This window comes from Hirundo rustica, chromosome Z (genome assembly GCF_015227805.2).
Source record: "Hirundo rustica isolate bHirRus1 chromosome Z, bHirRus1.pri.v3, whole genome shotgun sequence".
NCBI lineage: Eukaryota > Metazoa > Chordata > Aves > Passeriformes > Hirundinidae > Hirundo > Hirundo rustica.
This window is the reverse complement of record NC_053488.1, coordinates 83,608,497-83,626,529: the sequence shown is the minus strand read 5'-3', so window position 1 is coordinate 83,626,529 and position 18,033 is coordinate 83,608,497. Positions and strand designations below refer to the sequence as shown.

Here is an 18,033-nt window from a genome sequence, read left to right as displayed (position 1 = left end):
CGGCGGGCGGCCCCGGGTGCTCCTCCGGCTAGGCCGGGGCCGCGGCTGCTCCCGTGCTGGTTCGCCGCCCGCCATCGTCGGTGCATTGTGGCGGTGCCCGGGAGCTCGGGGGCGCAGGTGACCCCCGGCGGGTCAGCGGGACAGAGGCCCTGCGCAGCGAGCAGCGCCTCGGTCCCCGCCTCCCTCAGAGAGTCCTGCACCAGTTCCTGGTTCCGTTTAAGTGGATGCACAACACTCGTCATTGCTTCTTCCTTACCGTCAATGTGCTCCTAACTGGGAGAGTCTTGTGCCTGCTTCTGATGTTATATTTGCGTTTTTCACAATTGCAGCGTGGGGGTAATCATAATCATCTTGCCATTGAAACAGTCCACTGAGTCTTGTTTCTTGCTCCCATCTTGAGAAGAAATTCTCACTAGTAGTTCCTAAGTGCGTGACATATTATTATTGATGCTTGTCCCACTGCAGCCATCAACTTCTTTATCATACCATAGAATCAAAGAATGGTTTGGGTTGGAAGGGACCTTAGAGATCATCTTGTTCCGGACTCCCTGCCATGGGACACTTTCATTGATATCATAAGTAGTCCTGTAAAAACTTACGGAGATCAAGAACTTTGATATTTTATTAGCACCTGTATTTTTTTCTACTAGAGGGATCACCTCTTATGAGGAAAGGTGGAGGGAGTTGGGCCTGTTGAAACCAGAGAAGACAAGACTGAGAGGGGATTTTATCAATGCTCACAAATATCTGAAAAACAGGTATCAAGAGAATGGGAACAAGTGGTGCCCAGTGACAGAACAAGGGGTAACAGGCACAAACTGATACACAAGGAATTCCATCTGAATAGGAGGAAAAATTTCTTTGAGGGCAGAAGAGCACTGGAACCACCTGCCCAGAGAGGTTGTAGAGTTGTCTGGAGATACTCAAAAGCTGTCTGGATGAGATCCTGTGCAACCTGCTCTGGGTGACCCTGCTTTAGCATGAGGGTTGGAGTAGATGTTCTCCAGAGATCCCTGCCCACCCCAACCACTCGAGCAGAACAGTGTGAGGAGAGAGGGGTGAAAAAAAAAAAGGCTAGGAAGAGCAGCAACCTCCAGTCTTTATAGTGTCACTGGTCCAGATAGTCTTTGGAAATCCAGAAGTGCAGCTGCAGCTTAGACAGAGCTGGCTCAGGTGCTGGTCCAGAGTAGTTCTTCCAGCTTGAGCACAGTTGTATTCTTAGTCTACTGCCTTTGTTACTGTGGTCCATTTTCCATGGGGAAATTGGAAAACCTGTTGCCTGAACCATTTAAAACAGACCCAAAAAGCTAGACAAAGGGGTATAAAGCACAAGCTTTTGCTGGCCTTTAGAATTCTCTAGGAATGATGAAATTATGTATTTTATGTCACAGTGCATCCCTTAGTGAGAAAATTTAAAACAAATCAGTCATTTGTGTTATGTTGAAGCCAAGTATTGGGTAAAATTTCCAGATGGTGTCTTTCTTCCCCAGTAAACACACGACTTGTGTGAACTGATAAAATGGCATTTACAGTTTAAACAAATTAACATGACCCAAAAACCTTTTCAGTGAGCTTGCACAAGATGTGATTTCACATCACATACAAGCCTTACCTGGAGAACTACAGAGTACACTTTTTTAGTTATTAAATAACGTGTGGGTATAATAAGGAAATCTGTGGACTGCTCCCAGCTTATCTCCACTTTTGTCTGTGCTCATGATGTGATTTGCAGAAGAAACTTATTTATACACAGGTTATTGTTACATGTGCATTTGTTGCCAGATTTTGTTATTGTGAGACACTGTGGTTTTATTCATTTAAGCTGAAGCTTTTGTGGAGTGGTAATGGACTGATGTGGACTGATAGCAGCATTAATACTTTATACTGGATAAATCTGTATGCATTGCCAGTTCAGATACAAGATAGCTCATTCTCTTAGGAACTTGCTCCTGCTGCCTTCTTTCTCACCAGCAGAGGTCCAGTTAACATACCAATTTCAAAACTGGAACAAGGGTAAATCTCTTGCTGACAGTGTGTCAACATGTTTTGAAGACTGGTTATGTCTGCGAGTTCATCTAGATGTGATTTCCCTACTGTACCTGAACAATGGGACTGATATGATAGTATTAGAAACTGGAAGTTGAGAAACACTCGGAGAATCAGCAATGAGTGAAGAGGAGCCATCAGCAGATGGCTGTATCACATCACAAGAACTGAGGGCTTTGTGTTATGCTGAGCCTGCTTCATCAGGGCGTGTAAGCAGCTCATTGAAGACAGTATGATTTTTATATGCCCACAAGAAAAAGTGTTAAATGATACTTGTGTTCACCTTTGGTCAATCAATAGTCTCAAATTATCTGAGACAATTAGCAGTCAAATATCTTGGTATTGATATACAATACACCTTAAGAAAACAGTAGTTGGCCTTTATAGCAGTGACAGTGAGGAATGAGCCATGCTGAATAGGAGCACATTATTACATTCCATTAAATATTATATTTAAAATACGTTGGAGAAATGAAAGGCACAAAAGAATAAGAGGTAATGCTCTAGATTAAAAAAAAAAAAAAAAAAGCTGGTGTGCAAGATCATAAAGTTTCTGTAAAAGTTGTTCACCACAAAGTGTTTTGGGGACAAAAATAGAAAAGTTTTTCTGACGCACTTCACCCTTACTTCCTAGGTGGTTTTGTTAAATCTTTAAAAAATAACAGAAACTATTAAGTAATGCTAAAACAACATTTTGCATGATTACCCAGCTGACATCCCCTTGCCCTTTAATCAGCTCTGCAGTTTGAAAGGAAGTTTAAAAAAGTGGTGGGTTATCAGCAGGAAAATTTCTTACACTTTTGGTGTGTGTAACTTTGATTTACTGCACAGGTTTAAAATTTATAGAAGTCTTTTCTATAGACTGCAGGTTTGCAGTGGAACTACCCTTGTTCCACTGGGTGTTTGTGTAAAGAGAAGGGCAGATATAAAAATTCAGTGAAGCTCATTAGCAGCACAGACAGCACAGCACTGCCTGTCACCCTTAGGAGCACTCTGTCCTGTCTGAACTCTCACACTGTCACTTGGACTTCTTTATCCATACAAGGATATATATTTATTTTGTCTCTACAAAGAGATATGGACATTTCCCTAAGGATAGTGACTGGATTTGGAAAACAATAACTAAGGTTTCTATGATTTTTACAACAGTTGATGTCAATATAACAGAATCATTACAAGTGTGATACTAGTTTTGAATTTCAGAGTATTTTTATTTCTGTTTCAATTTTACAATTTCATCATTAGAGAACAATACATAGTGTACAGTACATAACTTGCATGGTTCCCAGGTTTTAAAGTCATGCCAAGGTTCAGGCTGCAAAAGAGAGTTCCCCATGCCTAAAATAAAAGCAGGCACATACACACAGTTCTACATTGCTGCAGCATTAGCACAATCTTGTCTGGTAAATGCAACATTATGAGCACCACCTGCCATTAGGAGACTGCATGTACCAAAGGGTTAATGATATAGATCCTTAACATTCTGCCTCTGTAGTATTTTTTCATATCAAAGTGACATCACTAGAAAAACACATTATGCAGTTCACTCCTTGGTTTTAAAAGTTAGTGAAGGGGTATAGCTAGTGAAACACCTCTCAGACTTGTAATTTCATTTTGTTATACATTTTGCATAGTTAAAATCATGTCTGGATAACCTTGATTACTGGATTTTTTTCTTTTGGCCTTTGCACTTTTGCTTTGAGCTGAACACTTATTCAAAACGTTCCCTCATTCAGTGCTCCCCATTCACTTCAGAGACCTTTCCATTTCTTTGGCTGCTTTCTTTTCCTTTACATTTTTTAACCTTTTTGTATTTCTCCTACAGCAATATGCTGTGCCAGACATCCACTCCCACCCCTTTGGCTACTCCTGTTCATTTTCTTCAGCTTTTCCCTCCTCTTCACTTCCCCTTTCTTCTGTTACTCTTCTCAACATCTCTGGGCTCTTTCTCATCTTCAACCATTCTGACTATCTCTTGACAGAGAGGCAATGCCACAGGTTTCTCCTTGTTGCATCCAGTTGCTATTGCTATTTGCAATACCACTTCTAAATCCTTCAAAAGCATTCACCTCTAGGTGCCTCATGCTTTCCATAATTACACATGGAAAGTTTTAATGGGTTTTTTTTGGTGAATAGAAGATGAAAATCCAACTCACTGCCTTGAATTGTAGCTAGAAAGAAGAAAGAACTAATAGAGGGAAACAGAATGAATAATTACAATCCCAATGTAATAGTGCATATTCCCTCTCTTGAACTTAGGGTTGTTTGGGTTTTTTCTCTTTTAGCATGGAGTTAAACTTCTTCACAGTGTGTCAACTTATTGTCACAATTTTCTGCTACAGTAAACTTAAACAAGTTTGATCACATTTACTTCTTTAATCTGTTGATATGGGTTGTTGTTATAAATTCCCACTGTTCTTTGCTAAATTCTTTTTAACTAGTCCCTAGCATCAGGAAAATATCTGCCTCCTACCTGTCGACACTAGAACAGGAGAGGGAAAAAAATTCACATGTATCCCCTGTAATGCAGAGGCTGCTGAGATATGCACACTTTAAAAATATAACAGGGCAGCCTGGGTCACTAATTACTTATAGCACAAGCAGCTTTGCAAGTTTTGCAATGCCTACTGTGTGCAAAATGAAAGTTCTTCTTCCTTCACAGGTCTCTCAGACTTTTAAGTGAAAAGCAACTAAGTTGCTGATAAGTTGATTGTCTGAAATTTACTTTTTGCTATTAATTGTAACTTTTATCTCTCGTTCTGCTGTAGTTTTGGGCTTGTTTTGGCTTTTGGTTTGTTTTGTTGTTTGTTTTTGACTTGATTTTTTTTGGGGGGGGGAGTTTTCTTGTGTTTGTTGTGTTGTGGGTTTTGGGGTGTTTTTTTGTGGTTTTTTTGTTTGTTTGTTTGTTGGGTTTTTTTGTGTGTGGGGGGGAGGGGGGGATTGGGGTTTTTTGGGTTTTTTCCCCCCCCTGTTGTTTGTTTTGTGAGTTGAATGCAACAAGCCCAAGTCTTCAGCAGCACAGGGAGCCAAGCCAGGCTTTGCTGATTTGTCCTGGCCTTGGCAAAAAGCAGGAACATTACTACAACCGTACAGAGCTCTTGTCACACAGTTCTGCCCAAGCAGTTTCCATTCAGGTTTCAAGTCTGCACATAAGCTAATTACTCACATACATTAAGAACCACTTTGAGTATTTAACTGTATTTTTTAGTATGGCTTTAGGCTTATTTTTCTGTTAGTTAAACATTTAAAAAGAAGATACTTCATTAAAAAACACTATACTTCTTGAGATAAGCTAGTGACTGTGGAAAGTGCTAGGTTATTAACTTTGGAAAGTGCAGTCCTCCAAATAGCCAAAAACATAACAGCAACAGTGCAGCAGGCACCTTTGACCAGCCTGCAGCAGTGAGGTGCCAGCACAGGGGACAAGGGGAAGGGTGATTACCCCTACTTCGATTCCCTGCTGACATACACAGGACAGCAGTTCTGAGCACCTGTCAGTCACAGCATCACTGCCAGCACCCGAGCTGACGTACTGGACAGCACAGCCACCTGTTCCAACAACTCTGTTTCTGCCCTCTTAACATAGAATCATCATCCTTGAGGTAGATGACCAGATAGTCCAACACACTTTCCCTGCACCTTTCAGTATCAAATATTTAAAATAAAAAAACGCTGTTTTTCAAGCCCTGGAACTAGTGGTTTCACTTTTGTCCACAGCATTATCCCCTATTGTATCATGTCTGGAATGAGCTCTTTTGTATTACATTTGATGCTTTACATTTTCAAAGCACATCCAAAAATCAGCTACATGAGGATTACATTAAACCCTACAACTGATTCATACATGGTTATGTATATAATGTGTATATATATATATATATATTATATCTCTATAGTTTTATGGCCAACTTATAAGCCCCTGAGAACAGAGATTATGCAGAAACACTGGCACCAATAACACTAGAAGATGCGGCTTTATTTAGATGTAATTAGCATAGAAAGCACCTGGAATTATTTAAATTTTCTATTTATAATAGATTAACTCTTTGGATATTTTCATAACTATATTAAGAATATATTTGTTAATCTTAATATCCATTGTGTAAAGATAATATTTACATACAAATACATAAAGACTTGATGTGAAAGAGAAAGAAGGAAGAAAAGAAAGTGCCTGCTCTTGTGCCCTTGTTTACATACATGGGTAGTGCCTTTAAATCAATTTATATGAATGTGGGTCCCAGGGGTGAATCAAACTTAGAGGTTCTGTTTCATAATGCTTTATGCATCTATAATTTGATAGACTATTTAAACTGTTTTTACAATACATCCTACAGTAACTGTGTCTATGGGCTCAGGAATCCAGCCCTGAGAAAAAAAACAATATCTGTCCTCTCCCCCCAGCTCCAGGAATTTGTAAAAATCTTCCAGATGTGGCACATGTTCAGAATCAATTGTTTTTACAACTCTGTACTGAAACACACCTGTCCACTCAGCACAGGTGATGATCCCTCAAGGTCCAAGTTGGGAGGATCCGTCAAGCCTTCTGGTCTGCACTGGAACCCTCCACAAACCATTACTCTTTCACTGTTGAAAGGCTTGGACAAGTCACTGAAGTTCATCTTGGTGACACAGTAACAGCTTGCTTAAACTGAAAAATGAGCCCAAAGCCAATCCAAAATGGATTCCAACTGTGTTTTTTTTATCTACCTACAGCTGTCGCTGGCCACAAAAAGTGACTTCAGTTCAAGATATTAACATTACATCACCTGTGGAAGTGAAACTGTCCATTTTTCAGAGCACAGGAGCTTCTTATATTGACTACATTCTTCACTAAAGTCTTCTAATACAATCTTTGTTTGCAACTTTGATACTTTGAAACACAAACTAAACATGTTTGCAATACTTCAACAGGAAAATGCAATTCTTTCTGGGCTGAAAGAATATGAATTTTGATAAGTCAATAATGACAACATTTTTGTAGGTAACAAGTGCAAATTTGTGTGTATTACCTCCGAGAACTTTACACTGCTACCTACAGGGAATTTTTCATTTTCTTCATTTCGATGTGCTTTACCAGTTGAATAGTACATTTTGACCAAGAGTCATAAAGTATATTTGACTGCTGCCTCCTGACTGTACAGATGCAAAGAACACCTTGAAAGGGGAAAAACAAAAAAGAAGAAAAAAAAAAGATGCTACTGTCAGTTTATATTTATGAAAATATTTTTACTCATATAGGAAAGGAGATAGAATGGCACAGTCCCAAATACAAGGATATACGTATATCACAATTGAATTTTAATCCCATGAGAAACATTTTTAAGTGAAACTGTACTTGTGGTACAACTGTATTTTTAAAATGTATTTCTTTCCCTATTTGAAAAGACATCAAGAACATTTAAAAGTAATTAATCTACGGTTTTAGGGCTTGAATTTCTAAATATGATAGTGGGACTAAACAGATTTCAGAGAACATTCACCAAAACTGCTATATGCAAGAAATCATACCTATTATTCACACCCTGGTGTCTGCAATTAAGAGTGTTGGGTTTGGTCTTTTTTTTCCCCCACAATGACTGCTCTGAACTGCCTGTAATTTCAGTAGCCCAGGAGAGGCAGTCCTGTAGCTGGGAATTTTTGGGGCTCACTCACTAACCCTCCCCACCTGTGGTGCTGTGCTGTTCACAATGCCTGTATTTGTTATCACTGACAGTGGTGAAGGCTGGGCGGAATAGGGAGTTCTAACAGCTGGTGGCAGGAATGTGTGCAACATCCATAATGAATATCCATAATGAATATCCATAATGGGCAAGATCAGTGATTACATTGGCTTTGAACAGGGAAGTTATATCAAGGTAGGAAATAACCAATAACAAAGTTACCAAAATGAACTGGAGTGTCATAGTAGCTATTACTCATTTTTGCTAAGTCACCACACTGTAGTCATCTCTGTACCTTGTCGTTTCTTTCACATAGAAATTTCAGCTTCTGTGCTTTCTTGTGCATAAATACTCCTTCCAGATTCCCTGTTTCCACAGAGCGTAGTTCAATTGCTTTTTCTCCCCAGCCCATGACCTGATTGGACTGAAGGTAAGCTAAAAAAAAAAAAAAAAAAAGTACTATTTAACAGTTGAAAGAATGATTCTTGTCTCATTTATATTAATTATGGATCTGTTGCATTTCTCTTTGATAACAATATATTCTGAAATATCTGTATTTGATGTTTACACAAAAAGCCTTAGGAATAGTAATTAAATTTCAGTTCTCAGATTTATTTTGAACTCCTGACATAAATCTTCACTACTTTTGTATATCTTAGACTCACAAAAGCTTGGAGGAAACCTCTGAAGGGCATGTTATTTAACCACTGGCCCCAAAGTGGGGCCAAAATAGACAAGGTTACTCAGGACCTTGTACAGATACAGTTTGATGTATATTTCACAACCTTTCAAAGACTCTGCTGCAATGCACTACTTTCAAGGCTGAACATTTCTTCCTAATACCTTGGTGCAACTTGTGCTCATCTTTGCCTCTCATCCTTTAGCTGTTCATATTCAAGAAAAGTCTTGACTGTCTTCCCTGTACACATTGTACTCTGTTCCTATTAGGAAGCTGGGTTTGTATATTTATATTTAGGTTTCAGCTTAGTCTGAAACGTAAATACTGCAGAATCTGAGACCACGGCATGATTAATTTGGTGAAACATTTCCAAAACCAAAGGACGATATTTTTGACTGTGGAAGTTTACTACAATACTCCCTTTAAATCTGGCAATAAGAACTTGGAATAGTGATGAAGGAGTTAACACCACAGATTTCAAATTAGGCACAGTTTCACTTAAAGCCCTCTGACTGGCACTTGTATGGGCTTCCAAGGTAAAATCACTTTAGTTATGCTCTATTGGTAGTCAATGCTCAGAAACTGTTCTTCTTGCTCAACTATCAACTATTATTTCATTAGTCTAAGAATTCTGGTGCTCTAAAATGATGTAGAGGGAATGTGTGACTGGACACATTGGACAGTGCATGTCTACCCTACATTATTAGTGTGAGCAAGGTCTGCTTCTTAAAACCTCCTGTGTTGATTTAAGTTTTTGTCTAAAAATTGAACCTTCAGCACAGACTGATACTGGTAGCAACAGCCTGCAATCGTGCTTGAGAAGGACAGCAGAAAATAAAGGCAATATGCCCATGTAGCTGTATATACTTCTAGCAGGGTTGATTTAATATTAACTTGGAATCCTTGCTTTGTTGTTAGAACAAATGTATGAAGACCATACCCCCTAGGAAACATATGGTTTGGTTACAGTGTTGTGATTTTAGTCTCCTCAGAGGCTATAAATTTCCCCTAAATCTGTTCAGAAGTCTTTTCAGTTACTCTTTGTAGATGCTGAAGGCTTCCCTGTCAGTAGTTCTGAGAGTAAGAGAATTCTTTCCCAATATCCCAATCATGAGGAAAGAGGAAGAAATCAACCTATTTTAAAACAAAGCAGCAGTGAGCAACTGAGGTCGAGTTGCAAAAAAGGAGAAGTATTTTCTAAAACTCAAGCACGTGAAATGAATATATTTTAAAATCTTTTCTTTATGCTTCAGACTGCACGATGGGCACCATTACTGTAGGCCATGAAGAAAGTATCATTAACATTTTTGAACAGTGCAGCAGTAGCAGGATGAGCCCAGGGCAGCACCCATGCAGTCTACAGCATCTGATAAGCCCAGACCACATATAAAGTGAGGAACAGCAAAATGATACAAGACTCAGACTTCTGCTATTTTTTGTAACAAGTGACATCACATTAACTTTTTCAAACTTTGCTGTTGAACACAAGACAGACAGAGGCACCCTGTGGTTCTGGGGGGTGGGAAGAAAGGTAAGTGCATATATATAAACAGCCTGAAACCATTCTGCGGCTACACTGTTTAGTACAGGTCATATAGGTCTAGCAACAAAGAACTAATAAGCCTCCTGATCTTTTCCACTACATGAAATTTAAACTCCAGGTGCCACTGTGCTGTGTCTGTATCTGTGCCTTTGGCAGATTTCAATTTGATAGCTTCCTTGCAGCTCCCAGTAATGACTTCATTAGTCTCTGCTGCAACCTCTAGGTCATCTGCTGGACCACTTCTGCTGTGTTCTGAAGAGATCTGACCTCCAGGCATCATTCAAAACAGGAACAGAATAAACCAGATAAGCCAAGTTCTGCCCTGATGCTCTGCTGTCCAGCCAATATACCAAAAACTTGTCTACTGACAATGGCAGGTTTAAGTACAAGTAGCATAAAATCTGAGTTTTCTAGCAGAATCAAAGAATTCTTTCCCAAATGTCATCCGTGAAACAGAATGCAAACAAAATGGCTTCATTACACCATTTGCACAGTTGTCCAGTAATAAGGATTTATCTATACAAGGAGATTAATTTGAAGGATAGAGGCTATGAATTCAAAGGTCAGTACTGAGTCCTGATAATCCTCCCACAGGGGAGCTCTTAGAGGTGTTCCATGTGAGATAAACTGAGAGCAGATACTCAGAATAGAGTTGTTTCATTCTGGAACAATAGCTCCTATACCACGAGCACCTTGGGAATAGTTACTTTGAGTCCACTTTCCACTGCAGCTTTAGATAAAAATATCCTATGCTTCCAGCTGGTATCTTGTAGAGCACTGAGGCAGTAATTTAAGCACTTTTTGGTAACACTGTCTGTTTCTCAACAGGATCATCTTCTTCTAAAATGTATAGGGAAAAGGAAATAAAGACTTTTACTAGTTCCTCTGGGAATATACAGATTTGTGTCAACCCTCTATGGCTACATACTGTAAATAATTCATTACTCACATAAAAGGGCAAGAGTGCTCCCAAATCTTATTAACTTGATGTTTCTTAATACCTTTTTAAAACCTGCTTTATAGAAAATATTACAGCTATATTTATATTTAGCCCTACATATGTATACATCTTTCAGATTAAGCACAGAATATTTCTACAGTTTTAATTTCCCATGGGATTTGAGCTTCCTCTCTCCGATTTCTTATTAACAGATTGGTCACAGAGGTCCCAATTTAAGACTATGAGTAAGATATATTTAGATTCCCTGCCCTAAATCCACTGATTATAATACAAACAAATTTTTATTTTTTGAGAGTATCAAAATACTCTTGCCAACTACAGACTTTTTTTTCAAAATACTTGTTTGCAGAAGCCAAGAAATGAGCAAAGGATGAGTAGAGATCACCCTGTGGGTAACAAAAGACCTTTCTGTCTCTGCAAAAGAGAGTGAAAATTGAGATATGCTCATACAGACTTTAGGAGGTTCGAAATGGGTAGAGAAATCCCAGGAAAACAGGATCTTTTAAGAAACTGTCACGTTGCCCCTAAGCTGGGCCATTCAAATAACAATTGTTCACACTTCTCTCATAATGTTTTTGTCTGCAGCCAAGTATATCAAAGGATTAAGAAAATTAATAGTAGTTAGTGGTAAAATTATTAAAGTAACAGTTAACAGATGCCCTTATGTGAAGTTCAAGTTGTGTGTTTACAGGTTAGGTTAATTTTTAGTGGAAATGTGATTTCAATCAGAAGTCAAATTTGGTTTGTACCACATCCCAAAGACAGGCTTTTCCTAAAACTACTGAGGTAGAAGTGAAAGGAAAAAAGTGAACATCCTTGATTTTTCACTGTGGTATCCAGTTTCCTCCAAGCTAATAACAGGCTTCTGTGCAGTCTAATTGTTTTGGGCTTGTTTTTGTTGGTATGCTTGTTTTAAAATAAAGAACAGGAGTGAGACAGAAATGTAAAGTAATAAGTAATAAATCCAAAAATCTGCCTGTGTTTCTCTTCATTTTCCCCATACTGCTAGCCTGAAGCCCTACGGGAAAGGTGAAACAAACAGCTGTCCTGGCTCCAGTACAATGAGAATCTCCTCCTACACAGCCAACTGCAAGCATGGGGAGATTAAGAATCTATCACAAATACCCTGGACTGGCAGCCCTGTGAGTTTAAAGAAATAAAATGAAGGGGCCATTTGACAGCAGTTACAGATCTCTTCAGTAACTGACCCCTCAGTAGCTGTGAATTTCTCCATAAAATGCTGTGAGCTATGAACAACAAAAACACTTTTTCCACTCTGTAATTCACATAATTCTCCCTGTGGAAACTGGTGGTAAACTGCATCCTCAGTGAAGTCTGTCTGTATATAGTCAATGTGTGATGCAATAAACAGTGTGACAAGAATACAGACTGTGGTCCAATTGGGGAGCCCCTACTGCAATCATCAGCTCTGTTAACACAAACACCCATAAATCTGTTTACTCTTTTACACATCTGGTTTGCTCAGAAGCTGCTTTATGTGCCATACAACCATTTTCACATAGATACAAACCTCATAAAGCAGTCAGGCTTCATGCAGCAGAATCTTACATTTAATAAAGAGCTATTTTTCATACATACCTACAGATGCTGGCATTTCTCCCCACTGTAGAACAGTCTCCTTTGTGAAATGCCCATATATATCAATGTAGATGCCTTCATCTTCATAGGTGAGCAGGAGCTCCATGCCGCTGGTGTTCGGGAGGATGATAATGGCATGTGGGCGAATTGTCCCCTGGATCTAGAATTGTATTTTACTAAGATTTATATCAGAACATGGACTACAATTTCAGTGACGACATTGATCTGACTAGCTTGGCAGAGCAGTAAAACGAACTAGCTCATGGCTCATGGAAAGTGAAAGAAATGCCTGTTCTCAGAGGCTGTATAGTTTGGTAGTAAGCCTCTGAAACAGACTTTCTCCCTTTCTCCCCCCTTTGAATATGATAGTAGATTTGCAAATAAATCAATGTTCAATAGTTCACTTTAAATTTACCAGTGTTAATTGGTTTCAAGAAGCCATGGAGCCATTGAGACACAATAATATTTACTTAGTCACTCACAAAATACTTGCATTATATAAATAGGAGAAAGGTGACATAAATTTGGTATCACAACTTTTTTAGAAGATGGAGGAAGGACAGCAGCTTCCACATTTCAGGAGATCAGTGCTTTCACTTTCCATGATATTTCCCTATCCCCACTCACAAGATAAAAACCTGCAAATTTAATAATATTTATCTTGCTGTAAAAAGTTCCCTGGACCTTTTCACTCTGTCCTTCCCTTCCCACAGCCTTCACTTCACAAATAGCTGCCCATTTGACTGCTGTTGGGCACTCCTCTGCATGCCACAGGAACAGCGCATTTCACTCACACGAATCTCTCCCAGAAGCCAACATATTCCAAGCAAAAAAACCAAAACCAAAGGTGAAGTATGCAACCATGAAGGTGGGGTTTTATGAAAGCATTTGTGAATGAAAAAGAGGACAGCCTTAAAAATAGAGTAACAAAGCATTTCCTTGTTTAAAGTGCTACTCAAGACAGGATGTTAAATAGTAAATTAAACCACCACAATTAATATTTTTATAGGAAGCATATGACTGGAGCTTTACATCATTCTCACAAGCCAGCCACACACAGGTCTTTTATTTTCCTCAATCACAGACATTTATGCACACCATAAGGGCACAACAAACAGTAAAAGCACTGAAGCTGTACTTGCCAAACTGAATACACTCAGGCCACCCACTTGACTCCGTGCCTCCGCAACAACTATCCGTAACACTAGAACGGGGATCCAGAGCCGCAGAGCAATTTTAATGCGTTGCCTTGGTACTCGCATGAGCGACCGGAGCAGGTAAGAGATGAAGAAAGAGGTGGGGAACCAGGAAAAGAGGCTACCAGAAAGCAAGAGTATCTCAAATCAGCCTGTTACAGTCTGGGCTATCGCCACCACAAAGCTCCTTGAGATAATTATCCAGTTCTAGCTCTTTTAAAATAATAGAATATCAAAAAAGATAGAGCTGCTGTAGCAGCTAATTTGTTCCAGGTCTAAGACTCTGAAGGGAAAATATATTTTTAGTCCGTGCTAACTTGTGGCTGAAGAGCTCATACAAAAGCAGTCACTCTCAGGTGCCCTACATATTCAGGGCAGTCACCTGGGAAATCTCTCTCATCAGGTACCTAATTGTATTTGCAGCCCGTTGAAAAAGTAAAGCCTCTATGAAAGTTCACTTTTTTTCTTTGTCTTTCTTCTCTTGGGCAATTATGCTAATGATCCTTTTGACAAGTCACTGTTCACCTTGCTCAGCAACCCACTTCCAGACAGGCACATGGGTACTGCGCTTCAATTTACAAACTGATACGAATTCATCATAGCTGCACAGTTAACAAAGCTACTGACAGATTAAATAAATCCTCTAACAAGACAAATACTAAGTATCTCAAAAAAACCCCACAAACCAACACAGAAATAAAAAGTACAACGCTTTAGCAGGTGATTCAACAGTTAGAACAGCTAGAAAAGGAATTTTTCAGTTAAGAGAAGTCTATAAATCTACACACTATGTCCATCAGGAACACAGGTCTGACAGAATGTGGAGGCTGTGGCTTACAGGGGCAGCAGAGTGACAGGAGGAGTGGGTTTTCATTTTGGTTGAAAACCAGGAGCTGAGAGTGGAGAAGAGTTAAAAAATAGATGGATTCACGGCACAGGCTGCAACATGAAGATCTGGAATAAGATTTCTTCAGACCTTCCAAGCATAACATTGGGATGCACAGTCTAGGCATACAAGGAGGCCACGGCACCCCCAGCCCCTGTGGAGCACCACTGACTTCAGGGAAGGTTCAAGTGTGCACAGAAGCTTCTCTGCCAGGAGCCTCCCACCAGACTGGAGCCAGTCTGGAACCTGCCAGTTTGCCGAACCCAGCTCTCAAGATGCTCTGGCTTTTGGGACTCACAGCTTTGAAAAGAACTATCTAGAATAGCTAAAAAAATAGGTAAACAAACAAAAATCCAGAAATATTAACACCATAGCACAGACTTCATATTAGACAGCCCCATGCCAGCCATTCACTTCTGCAGGGCAATTTGCTGGTATCTTGAGCTTAAGCAGGAATTTAGTGAGCACCATCACTTCAAACACAGACACAATGCAGGCTGTACACCCTGAAATCAACACCATCATGCTAACTTACTGATAATCTAATGAGAAAGCCCCAAGGAAAATGTAAAATTTCTCCTGAATTTACATCATGGGCAACTGAATGGCAAGAAGATCAGCAAATTTATTTAGTCTGAAGTTGGTTTCTGCACAGTGGCAGATTGTAAAAGTCACCTAAATTCATGTAGATATTATTGTGTCTTTGACTGTTAAAGTCCTACATTTTCAGGATAAATCAATTAAAAATAGCACTGTCCATACAACAGGCATTCTGACATTAAACCACTAAAATGGATACTCTAATTGCAATAAAAGCATTTAAACACTACTTCAGTGTTATAAAACTATGTGAAAAGTGGTTTTGTACTAGCTGCCACTAATCATTCTTTTAAAAAAATAGCACAACTCTTAACCTGATTATCATCAATACACAGCCCAAAGAGCAAAGGCATTAATGAAGTTTTTTGGATTTTCTTACGTGTGTTGGAAGGTACAAGTCATACACAGATCCAGAGTCCACATCAATGGCATGAAATCCCACTACTGAGCCATATATGACCTTTAGTCTCTGCCCATTTTCAACAGTCAGGTCAACTGACAGTGGTTTGTGATGAAGTGAGGTAAAGGACTGGAAAAAAGAAAAAAGCGGTATGTAACACAATAAAACCATTGGTTTGCAGAACTACACTTAGGATTCTAAGAATTCTCAAAACTCAAAAGTTACGACAGCTATTTTTGTTAAACAGTAGGTTACATTTAAGGAGCTAATTATCCATCATCCACTGAGTTGCAAGGACAGTTGGAAAATTAATCTGTATTTTGAAAACGAAATCAAGATTCTAGAAATGGACTAGGCAAAAAGTAGGCTGACTACCATTGCGCCTAATTTTCTCCCCTTTTGAGGGAAATCAGCATCAGCTTTGTCAATTCAAATGCACATTTTGGCACAGCATCTGCTGTGTTTGGCTGGGGCAGAGAGAAACAAGTTACTCACATCTAACACTCACCACCATGACAGTTTCATGCTTGCCACCTCCAAAGTACATCAAATGCACTATATTTTTCTTTAAAAGAATATTCAGTTTATCTTTAGCTAGAATAAATGTTATACAAAACAACAGAAACAAAAGCAGAGAGTAGATCAGAGATAGTGAGAGACAGTGACACATCTGAACCAAAGTGATGTTCCACTTACCTTAAAAGCCATGAATTTGTGATAAGGCTTTGGAGCCCAAGCATAAACCTCCACTGAGTTCTTCAAAGCGATTACAAGGAATTTGATTCTCTCATATTTTACTGTAATACAAGAACAATTCCTTAGGTACCAGACACTTAAATCAAAGACCATCTTATCACATGAAATAATTTCAATGGATTACTTGTAGAGGTAGACATTATCCAGCAAGGGAGACTAATGCATTCTGGACATCAATGTTTAATATCACCAGTGACAATACCTTGACTGGAAACCTACAATTCATTTATTTTCAGTAATGTCAAATGACTGTTACTGATATTTATATATTCCTTTTCATATAGTGATGATTAAAAAAAATCTCACTACTCAGAAAAAGTGGTCTTGACCCTGCAGCTAACTCAATTTTTTAAGTATGAACACACCCCACCATTACTGGTTATGAATAAGCTACTGTTGGAGGACTGGTGGTTGTTGGCTGAACAATTCTGTCAGACTTGAATTTTCATTTCACTGCTCATCTGTGAGTTAAATCCCTAGATGCTGTGTGGGTGAAGAACTCCCATCTTTTTGTGATGAGTAAACATTTAAGAGATGAGCAATTTCTCCAAGACAGTTAAGGTCATGCTGGGCCCATTGAGAGTAAATGAAGAATCATGCATTGAAAGTTAAGGTTTCTTTGTGCATTGTGTTTTCACTCTGCCAGAGAGAAGCATTTGGAAACAGGATGCTATCTCACATAGGCAGAGAACAAGAAAGCCCAGCAAATTCCACCAAAATGCAGAACAGTACATCCTTTTCCTTTTCTACCTGGAAAAATAGCTGTATAACCAAAGGTCAAGATACAAGAATATTCACCAAGAGGAAAACAGCAGCAGTTGTGCTGTCAAAAATGCAGGAGTGGCTTGTCATATGTAAACACAGAAGCTCCTACCAAATGTTCGCCTAATTTTAGGATAAGTATTTTGTAGATTCTTTTTTTAATGCACCAAACCCAAGAATGAGCAACTGAAGTGGAATATGTGGGTGCTTAGCTGTAATCACAGTTAAAGTAACAACACACATCTGTTTCACATTCTTTCTTGAGTTTAACCCCTGTTACTTATAAAGCCAAAAGGCAAAAGAGTCAAGCAAGGTATTAACAAGAAGCAACCACCCCACATTTCCTGCGCTCCTCTGTATCATGGTTTTATTTCACTTTGAAGAAAAGTGCCACTTTCACACACCATCCTTCACCAAAGCAAAACTTGTGCCATCCATCCACCCCCCACAGGTAAATGACAGAAATTATCACAATCCTCACACTGACCTTCAAGAATGAGCTGCCTGAGAGCCATAGGAAAGTGAGATGGAACCATTTCCAGGGTGTTTAAACAAAGGTGTATTTGGGACTTTCATAAAAGAGATGAGCTGATCTACCCAAGGACATCCTACAAATATGATTCACTAGGACTTGAACTAGGTCCAATTTCTTAGCAGTTACCTAGGGCCAAGAAGGAAGCTGAGGAGGTGGAACACATCAGTTTAAGTAAAACCTTAAGTAACTACAGAAAAATTGAACTGCTGACTGAGCACAAACTGTGGCTGGCACTCCCTTCTTCCAGCCATTACAGAGAACAGCCATAACATCATCTGATAACAGCTGCAAGAAGAGACACTGCCTGAAATGACAGGGAGCAAGGCAACTGCCAGGTAAAACAGGAAATCTTGAAAGAACTCATGAGATATTCACCCAATACAATCCTGAAACAAAGCTGAAAATTG

At 39.2% G+C, this 18,033-nt stretch overlaps 1 protein-coding gene across 5 annotated transcripts in view; it reads right to left on the bottom strand.

Moving 5' to 3' along the window:
• Positions 1-3,236: 3,236 nt before the first annotated feature.
• Positions 3,237-18,033, bottom strand: part of LOC120765113 (mitogen-activated protein kinase kinase kinase kinase 4-like) — a 93,706-nt gene continuing 78,909 nt past the window's right edge. For all 5 annotated transcript variants that reach the window (XM_040089449.2, XM_040089450.2, XM_040089451.2 and 2 more), the window contains exons 27-31: positions 16,270-16,370; positions 15,553-15,702; positions 12,492-12,651; positions 8,005-8,144; positions 3,237-7,203 (exon numbers count right to left, since the gene is read on the bottom strand). In XM_040089449.2, coding sequence (XP_039945383.1) covers positions 7,120-7,203; positions 8,005-8,144; positions 12,492-12,651; positions 15,553-15,702; positions 16,270-16,370 — 635 coding nt within the window. In that variant the 3' untranslated portion in view covers positions 3,237-7,119. The remainder of the gene's footprint in view (positions 7,204-8,004; positions 8,145-12,491; positions 12,652-15,552; positions 15,703-16,269; positions 16,371-18,033) is intronic.